The 10,656-nt window shown below is 34.3% G+C and overlaps 1 protein-coding gene across 3 annotated transcripts; it reads right to left on the minus strand.

Annotated features, from left to right (window-relative positions):
* Positions 1-635: 635 nt before the first annotated feature.
* On the minus strand, positions 636-6,867 carry LOC111367570 (protein MID1-COMPLEMENTING ACTIVITY 1-like). Of its 3 annotated transcripts, none has more exons than XM_022988514.1 (7): positions 6,250-6,867; positions 4,594-4,988; positions 4,202-4,284; positions 2,520-2,591; positions 2,315-2,421; positions 1,297-1,390; positions 636-848 (listed from the first exon to the last, which is right to left on the minus strand). In XM_022988514.1, the coding sequence occupies exons 1-7, from the start codon at positions 6,646-6,648 to the stop codon at positions 796-798; spliced, it is 1,203 nt and encodes a 400-aa protein (XP_022844282.1). In that variant the 5' UTR covers positions 6,649-6,867; the 3' UTR covers positions 636-795. The 3 variants fall into 3 exon arrangements, with proteins under 3 accessions (XP_022844282.1, XP_022844281.1, XP_022844280.1); XM_022988513.1 differs by having other exon boundaries at positions 1,297-1,335; positions 6,238-6,864; XM_022988512.1 differs by having other exon boundaries at positions 6,238-6,864.
* Positions 6,868-10,656: the final 3,789 nt, after the last annotated feature.

The raw sequence follows: 10,656 nt of genomic DNA on the forward strand, positions 1-10,656 counted from the left end.
AAGAAAAATGGTGCACATGTGATACATGTACTCACGTAATCAATACACATGCACAGATTATGCACATTTGTATTTCGTGCTTGTTGGAGTTTCGACGAGGTAAAACTGCATATAATAGCGTCAGTCGTATCTTATAGAACCAATTGCAAATGTATAAGCAGTAAGATCCTTCAAGAATTGCAAGTAACAAAGGACTTTAAGAATAATAATAAGAAAACTGGTTTATTCTTTTGTAGCTGTTTAACTTAGCCATGTTGCTAAGATCACCCATACAATCAGCCAAAAAAGTTCAAAAAAGACCAACTAATCACCTCCCACGCAAAACTAGAATAAAGTCAAGTTTAAGTAAAATAGAATTCTCAATTTAATTCCTAAATTAGTAAGTTTTAATTACAACTTGCCACACCAAATGTTGCACGTGCTATTCACATGCTCACAATTTATTTATTTTTTATTTTTATTTTTTTTTTTTTGGGTGCTAATGCACGGTTTGTGCAAATTTTCATTAGAAGCCGAAGGTCAATGTGAATCGCACATTCTATTGCAGAGGGGAATGAGTCTTTTTGAAGTAATTTTATCCTTGCGGTAAATTTCTCCAAGGACGAGTATTTTGTGGAAAATAAGAATACTCAAACTGAATGAAAACCATGTAACATAAAAGAGCCCAAGTAAATTCTGTACATCTTCTGATCGCCAGCTTAATCTAGAGAGGTTAAGCTTAGACTGTAAAATAAAGCTGACAGTCAATACTAATGAACTAGTATATAAACAGTGCGCATCAGGTTCAGCATTTGATTAAGACTCCATGTGTTGACAAGGAGGGGGGCTGGTTCTCGTGTTCTGTGTTCCTGTAGAGAGAAATTTAGATATGATCATTTGCTTAACAGAATCATTGTGCACGGGAAAGGGCTGTTACATATTTGGACAGTGTTTTGCTAAGCGAAAAATCCACCGAGGAGACCAACTATTGTCCCAGTAGCAAGTTGGTTCTCTACTTCACCTTTCATTACGGTAGCACAATCCGTTTTCAATGTTAAAAATCGTCAAAATTTTCGTAAAATTGTCACCCAGCGTAGTTAAAACACTCCTCACCTCATATTTTATGGGCATCTGTCCAAGTTAGGAAGCAAAACCCAACTTCATATGGTTGGATACACAAGGACCACATGATGATTTATAAAGATTTAGATTGTTTTCGCCATTGGATACTAATTATAAACTATTGTGAAAGGTGGACAAATAGTGCGATTCTCCCTTTTGCATATAATGTTGAATTTTTTTGAAAGTAAATCATACCGTAGGCTCCACGAATCTCAACTTCACGCAATTCTTGAACTAGTGCACAGCAGCAGCACATGAAATGTGACAAGAAATCGTCAAATAGGCCACCCTGGAAAATAAGAAAGAATGCAGCAGTTTGAAATGTAATTTTTTTGGGTGTGATTAATGCAAAGCAGTTTGAAAAGCTTAACGGTGAAAATGAAGTGAGCATATTGAAGGATTCAAAAATCTAATTTAAGATTCATTAAGAATTGTTAAAAATCAATTCAAAACCACAAAAGCACTGGTTCAAACAAGTTGGCCTTCTAATGTTTTTCCGCTTGACATCTCGAACTTCAGAAGAAATGATATGTAATTTAAGTACACCAAAATATATGAACTAAAAGTAATGTGGGTAAGCATGGAGTTTGATAACTAAGAACCAGCATGACTACGATAAGGGTAACAGACAGACTAAATTTGATGTCCAAATCTGGCCAATAAATTGATATATAGTAATCACACAGCTAGCTGAACATCACCAACTATATTTTAAGATTTTGAATGTTATCAAACCACTTATCAGAGTGCGATTCTGCAAAATGAGAGAAAGTTGATGCTGGTGTTTCGACTTTGGGATATGGGTTGAGGAAGTAACATCAGGTACCAAGTCAGTTCCAGGGTTATATAGATCAAGATAGTTTTAAGCAGCTACCTCTTTATCGTTTTCATGAGAAATAAAAACATATATATTGGTCCCTACTTCCATAAGTCTATAACTCATGAACCAAAATCAATCCGGATGCACCTCACGATCCATTAAGTGCATGTTTGGTATACTACTCTAGACAGGATTGGAATGCATAACGATTAACGAACATGGTTTTAGCTTTTTTCCCTACCAACCATACCTAAGTACGAGTCCAACACACAAGCATGTCATTATAGTTAGTAATAATACTGTTCCTGAATTTTTCATCAGTTAAAAGAGTGTAATTTGCCATTACTTGAGTATTAGCAAGAAACCTGGGTAAGAAGCATAAGAGTAAAATACCTTGATGTTAAATGTCCGGCGGAGTTTTCTTCTGACACAGCAAGTATAGCAACAACATGCCAGTATCAGGGAATAGGCCATTATTTCATTACAAACTTCAGCCGATGCTGTGGAATTAAGTGAACATTGTGTATTACTCTTCTCTATAGAAATACAGCTAGCAGAGAAATGCATGAATAAAAACTAACCAAAGTAAAATACTTACACATTTGCTTTCCAGTTGCAACTGATGAAATTTTAGAAAATGCTTTACAAGGGCAAAGGAAGGTCTTCACACCTACAAATGCAAGTTTCAAGGTGATCTGTACAAAGATGATTACAATGCCATGATTTATGGTCACATAAAGATGGACTTACTTCTATGACAAAATTAATAGAAATTAAATATTCAAAGTCCAATCTATCTTAGAAATGTGAGCCTTCATATTACTTAGATAGTAAAATCCTGAATTCTTCTTGTGGCAATTCATTTTAAGAGAAATTGACGTCCATCTTCTCGTGAGATTCACTAGAGTTCCAAAACTGTTTCAGCTTAAATAACTTCTTAAATGAGTCCTGGAATGAGATTCAATAAAGTGAAACTGGAAATGCATAAAAAGAGCACTCTAAGTATAGCTAGATTAATTTTCTGATGCGAGACTTTGCATAAGAGCTAATGGAGGGTGATGGAATATTATAAAAGATCTTATGTAGCCCCTATTTGATATAGATAAAAATGAGATTTTCATTAAATTTTGATAAAAATTGATGAAATGTACGATGAAAAGTTGATAAATGATATGGGTCCCATAAAATATATGGTTGAAAATGAGCTTGAAAAAAAAAAAAAAAAAGAGTGAGTTTCAAATACTGAGGGCGAAACAAGGGCTCAATTCAATTTACAATTTTGATGCTTAATTATGGTTCGATTTCAAAAATTTTATTGTATTTTCTTACTTCAATTTAAGGGTGTAAATTTGGCTCATGGGATCGGGCGTCCCGTGGCTCAACCCGAAAAAAGCCCAAGCTGGTTCGGCTCGTATCTCGGAAGAACCGAGCCAAGGCTCCGGCCATGCCCCATTTTGGGATTTTGCCTCAAGCCCGAGTCAAGCCGTGTGCATGTTAAGGCAGCTGTAGCTGCTTATACCAAATTTCTAATTTCAAATTCAAACTTAGTTTAAATAGATATATTTTTTTTAGCTATAAGGTAAAAATTCGTATAAATTATACTAATTTTAAATTCTATAAAAAAAATAAAAAAATAAAATAAATAAAATAAAATTTAATTTGTCACGAATTTAAAAAAAATAAATAAAAAATGAGACAGCTCGGCTCGGCTTGCTAAGGGTCGAGCTTTGATTTTTTGCTCAACTCGGACCAAAAAAATTCCAAACCATTTTTGCTCGAGCCGAGCTCGAGTTTCGGCTTGCGAGCCAGCTGGGCAAAACTAATTGACATCCCTACTTCAATTAAATTAGTATAAACCCTATATACAAGAAGTTTATGCAATGTAATTCATACAATTTTGATAATGAGATATTTCTCGCTTAGATTTCGCTTCCGTCTGTTTAATTCTTCTCCCTCCTCCTATCTTCCCATTTCATTACAGCTAGAGTAGTATATTTTCAGATTCTAGAAATCTATGATATTTACTTTTTTTCGTTGCGCAGCTGTTTAGTCAACTATAAATGATCGCTTTTATAATAGTGCATGCTGTAATCAGTATAATTCTTTCCTTTTATAGTTAGTGATAACCGCATAAATAAGGTGTTTCTCTTTGTGATTTAAGGCAAAAGTGTTATACAAATTCTATATTCCTCTCCGTTTTGGTGTTGCTACACTTTAATCTCACAAAAGAATGACATCAATAGAACTATATGAGCAAAGCTGTCAGCAAAGAGGACGTACACAAGTAAGGTTCAGCACAACAGCCGAGCAGATCTGCATGCCATTCCTCTTGCAAATTTGATTCCACAGTTGACGCCCCCCTCCTGTGCATATAAATATAGAAATTGAAGAAACTTTTATACTAGCAACATAAAATCTCAAGTCTAGAAGTCAGAATAAAAATGCTAAGATGAAAAAAGCAGCTTTACCATATGAAAAAGAATCAAACCACCCCAACCCTCATGTATAGGGGGATCAATTTTTATAAATGAGTGTTAGTAAGACTTGATCTTCAAAGTTGAATCACCTCATTAAAAAGCTTCAACTCTTAGGGAGGGAACAAATTTATTTAATCGTCAACAGAATCTAATGAATCAAGCTATTAAATTAAGATGAACAAGAAAGAGATGGACCTTGAGCTAGTTTGACGATGAACCTTTTCAGTGTTCTTCTCAAAAGGTTTCTTTGCCTTACCCAACTCCAATTTCTGGGAACTTTTAACTGGTGAAGCATACTCTGATGGGGGATCTGCTGTTTTTTCTGTAACTTCAATCAACTGTTGAATTACTTCGCATTGAGCCACATCCAAATGAGCCTGTGATCGTTGTAGCTCTAGCTTGAGCTTTTCATTTTCCTTGCGAAGTGCTGTATCAAAAGGTAATTTTGGATAAGTACAGGACAGACTTTTCTTCAATATTATTGTGTCATCTTCTGAAGGTTGTGGGTTCAAAATAGCATTTTGCACTTTTCTGTCTTCTTCATCATATGTGTATTCACGTTGATCTTTCTGAATTTCTTCAAGCCTTTCCTGTAATTAGTCAAAAAGACTCACAACAATAAAGCAAGGCATCTTATTTCACTAATATACCAACAATATAAATAGACATTAACCAAGAAATTATACATGTTATCCTAATGTTCAAAATCAAATGGAGAACTACATGGTGAGAAGCAATAAAGACTCTATTAATGAGTAACAGCAGTGTACACCATGGAGATGATAATCTTACACCAACAATAATTTCTTTTCCTCATCCAATTCCTCGAAGATTCACTAGATATGAATCAATCGAAAAGGTTTTCACACATCAAATTCTGAGTATCATTAAATAAAGCCTTAGCCCTTGTTTGAACTCTATTATTTTCAAAATGTATTTTTCTCTCTTCTTTTCAACCATACATTCGTCACTAAAATAATATAACACGCAAATCAAAAAAATTTCCTTATTTTTAACCACACATTCTCAATCCACTATTTCAAAATGCAGTTTTCAATACAAATGGGACTCAAACAGGCTCTAGTTGGGTCAATGAGATTTATTTTTCTCTTACCTTAGCTTGCAGTTTTTCTATGCCCACTATCAACAAAAGAAATATCCTAAATGTAAAAGAAACTGAGATACATTATTTAAGCATCAAGACTACAAAATGCCATTAATTATATTGCCCCAGTGTACTCAAATACTGCATAAAAAACAAACATGAAATGTTTGGTTAAATTTTTAGTTTAGGCATGTAATTCATACGTGACAAACAAGAAGTAATATTCGTAACACTTAACTTTTTTGGTTTGTGCATCCAGATTCATCCAAATTGAATAATCTAAATGCAATACCAAATCACTCCAATGTTCAACCACATTTCGGGTTTCAAATATTTCAAAAGGGGAAGGGGCCCTTAGAAATACCCATATCTGAAAGGCGTGAAGGCTAAAGTTTTAAGGGTCCAACTGAATATACCATTGAGGTTTGCATATCACCTTGATGTTGAGGTCGTGGGTCTTAATGTTAAGTTTCCAATTCATTTGTTTTATATTTCAACTTTAAGGTTAACAAAATAACTAGGAATATCCATCACTCAATATCCAATAAACTAATTAATAAAGCACCAGAGTCCAAAACTATTCTAATGGAGACAACAGCAGTATAGCAACAAAGACAGTCTTGTTCTCAATGAATTTCGGATTGACTACACAAACTATACATACAAAGAATGTTAAAATGAAATCTAGATCAACATAAATAATGTTAAAATGAAATCTAGATCAATATAAATACCTTAACCCGGGCATTATCAAGGAGTGCAATGAGGGGAATTATCCTCAAATACCGATCAATCTCTTCTTGGGCTCTCCTGAATTGGTACACAATATTCCAACCCATTGCAATCAGATACAGATAGCTTCTTTCTTGACAACTATTTACAAGCACGTAAGCTCTCCTCAGTGCATCCTCAAGCATCTCCAATGGCTCCCTTGTTTCTGGGTATTTTTTAAGCTCAGAAATCTTAAGCTGCTCCAGCAAATTCCCAATCATTTTCACATGCAGCGCAAATTTTTGGCAATTCTGCTTGTGCATCCGGGCTCTGTTTGCTGCCTTCACAATCAATGATACTAGGGCTACTGCATTTAGCCCAGTCAACTGTACAACATTTGCAACCTCCCCGAAATGCTCCCACGCCGACGCCATTTTAAATTTTAACTCAAAAGTTTATTCAAATTAATTCATTTACACTAGATTTGTGTCCTGAGAGAAGGGCCAAAAGGGGGTTGACTGCCATTGGAGACTATTTTGCTGCTGATTCAACTGCAAGAACATTTGCATCTGCGTACTTATTTTGCAAAATATCAAAATTACTTTTCTATAAGCTACTTTTTAGAAAAATAATTTATAAGTCAAAACAAACAAGTAATTCACCGTTTTTGCAGACACTGTGTGAGACGAATTATAAGTGATTATTGATTTTTGAAATTGACAGGCGTTGCTTTCGGGTGTAGCGCTTTTGACACATGTATATTTTTGTCTGGGTTTGATGAATCTCACTTTAATAATGTTTCTTGATTATTGAAAGTGGGGGCTTGTCTTTCACTATTTTATGTGTCCACCTTGCACTAACTTGGTAAAGAATTTGTCTCAAGCTTCTCTTTTATAATTATAGCTAATTTAGCATACCTAATAGATTAATATTGATGTCATGAATTGTCGGTTCTAAAATTTGTTTTTGTTGATGCCTTCTTTTTTAGGTCCATCATTTCATAATCTGAGCTCCAATATATAGGCATGTTTGGGCCCGATTTTTTTATCCAGAAAATTGATTTTTTGACCGTTATTTCACTATTTCAGCTGTTATATTTGACTTCTTCTCTCACAAATGGACCCCACTTTTCTCTTAACGATCAAAAAATCAATTTTCAAAATCACTCCTAAACAGTCCCATAAATAGATAAGATCTTATAAAAATGTTATGAGACGCATTTCTCACAGAAGCATTACCTACCCCTCACTGTAGGGGTCGGTCCCACATTGAAAAAAAATTATATATATATAAAGATAGATTGGGGCTCATGCGTGTGTGTGTTCTGGTAGGGGTATGTAAAACAAACCCCTGTATTTGTAACACCTCTCAAATGTTATTGACAAATACTTGACACATTACAAAACAAATTGAAAATTGACAATGGACCTCCCTTATTTCATTTTATTTTGAACTTTCCGTAAATATAAAAGAAATAGACTAAAATGCAATATGATGTGTCAATGACACAAAAAAAGGTATTAAATGAATAGACATATTTCAAAGTTATCATGTATCGATGATAAATTGATTTGATAGCTCAAATATTGTTATTCATATACAATCAGATTCAAGATCATCGAGAGGTAATTTATTCGTTGAAGTTACATGTTAATAAATGACTCATCTCATAAACTTTAGACCCATCTAAATCGTAGCTTGAGCATGGAGAAAATATAGTCTCGCTACTTCTAGTTACGGTGGGTTAGCGTTGAAATTGCATACATTTTGTACGCACACCTACGTAATATATGAAACATATCCTAAAAACATAAATATGTTTAGGGTAATTGGCACAAAATATCCTTATCGTCTATCCTCATTACACAAATGATGATAAATAACTTTACTCATGATATATTAGTCAAAACACTAAAGTTTGGAGGTCGTGCTTAGCAAGAAGTTTTGTAGGGAAAACGTATGTTTGTATTCACTTTTGCTTACGATAATATTGATCGTTTTCCTACCATACATCTTCTATCCTTCGTTAGAAAGAAATGTTTGCTTTGAGATGCAGAATGTACGGGCAGTAGGCTCCGAAATATGGTAAGTTTCGTCCTGTGCCTACATAGAACCCAATGCTCATGTGGTGAATAAAAGTGTAGTGGTTAGAAGTGGTTAGAAATTAATTAATACCATAGTTTTTGTTTCTATTTTGGGAATTTACGGATTTCATTTTTTTTCCTCTTCTGCATTGATTTTAAAGATAGGATTTTTACCCAGTGAGGAAACTAATTTTGGTGGTGGATTATATTTGTAGGGTTGTGATGATATTTTTCAGTTTTTGTAAAACACATTAGTCATTTGACTTTTTATTGATCAAGATGATATAAGTACATACATGAATCTTAATTTTCATCTATTCTCATGTACATGTAGCCATGGGCGAACTGTCGCCACGCTAAATTTCAATTCCAAGACCTTAAACTAAGGTTTTTCAAGATTTTGCAATAGATTTTCAAAAATTTCCATATAGTTTTCAATTTTGCCCCCACAATTAGTATTTTGTGAAATCTCTCCCCCCCCCCAACATTTATCCTTAGCTCATCCCCTGCATGTAACCAGAGACGTATTTGGGGGGCTTAGGCTGGGCTATAGTCCTCCCACTCAGGACCAATAACATTTTTTTAAGGTGTTTTTTTATTTTTTTGTGTAAAAAACCAATTTTTAATGTATAAATTTTTTTTCCATGTAATAGCACGATTTGAAATTTTATAGTCCGGTCTTGGATCCAATCTTAAATCCGTCCCTGCATGTAATTGCATACATGGAAATTCATTATAAAGGAAATTTTCTTGATAAGGCAAAGAATGTGGCGTCTGAGCGTGTTGTTTGAGCATGGTGTTGTCCCGTTCTTTGGACTATGTAAAGCTTTCATGCTTCACAATAGAAAAGTTACAAGAAATTTCATGTGCATGTGGACCTCTTTTAAGTTTGGAATTCTACTATAAAAAGCATAAATGAGTTTGCAAATTTGTTAGATTGAAGAATGAAGCAGATGTCAAGGACTTGCCGATAAAAATGGACAAATGGTCGTGTTAGATGTACATTGTAGAGGCTAACACACCACACTCGTTGCCAATGGAAGTTGCTAAAGAAAAATGATTGATGAAGATGAGAGCAATGCATCCAATTGAGAGAATGGGACGGGTGATCATGTCATTGATTGATGTTATGTCCATGTTTTTGATTGTAGTAGTGAAAGAGACAAAAATTGATTGGGGTGATGATTTATTTGAAAATGTGGAAAAGATGTGATCGCAATTCGAAAAAACCCTTAAATATGGTGTTAGAGTAGGTGATGAAGAGAATATTGGGCTTATGACCCAAATAATGGTGGATTTCTTATATTTCGCGTGATTTTTATGGAATTATATTATTTTCTTATTCTACATTATTTTCATCTTCATGCTATACCATGTACCTATAAATAGTGGTCTTCTCTTTCAATTTTGTTTAAGCAAGAATTTCTGAATTCTTGTATTTCTCTTCATATTGTCGATTAATAAAACGTCATGTTTCTGCGAGTAACTCTCTTTGTTAATTTCTTTACTTTTAAATCTTGTTTCTTGTTGCGATCTTCATTACTTCATATCACGTCATTAATTTTATTCACTAAAATCCTTCCGAGTTCAACAAGTAATATCAGAGCTTGGTTCTTGTCGTGGATTGGTTAAGGTTTTCTAGAGATGGCTGCTTTAAAGTATGATATTTTGTAATTGGATCACAATACGAGATTTTCTTTGTGGCAAGTAAAGATATTTTGTAATTGGATCACAATACGAGGTTTTCTTTGTGGCAAGTAAAGATAAGGGCTATTCTGACGCAGTTGGATTTAGACGATAGGCTACTGGACTTTGAAAAGATACTAGCTAATTAGACAATGAAGGAGAAACAACAGAGGGATCAGAATGTCTTGTCGTTGATTCATCTTTACCTATCCAACAATATTTTGCAGGATGTCTTGAAGGAGAAAATAGTAACTGTTTTGTGGTTGAAACTAGAGCAGTTATGTACGACCAAGAGTCTTACCAGTAAACCGGCTTTAAAGCAGAAGCTTTATTCTCATTGCATGACGAAAAGAGAGTCGTGGGAAGACCATATTGCTGTGTTCAAGGAAATTGTCGTAGATTTGGAAACGTTGGAGATTAAGTACGATGAAGAGAATCTTGCATTAAACCTATTATGTTCGCTACATGACTCTTATGCATCGTTTCTGGACACCATTTTGTATAGTTGAGATACTTTAATTATAGACGACGTCTATGATATTTTACACTCAAAGGAAAAGTTGGAGCTACATCGAGAGATGAGGAAGCTCTTATATCTCATGGTGGTCGACAAAAGGGTAGATCGAATAATAATAGCAATTTGTTTTGCTTTTACTGCAGACGTAAGGGACA

The sequence above is a fragment of the Olea europaea genome, chromosome 18 (genome assembly GCF_002742605.1).
Source record: "Olea europaea var. sylvestris chromosome 18, O_europaea_v1, whole genome shotgun sequence".
Lineage (NCBI taxonomy): Eukaryota > Viridiplantae > Streptophyta > Magnoliopsida > Lamiales > Oleaceae > Olea > Olea europaea.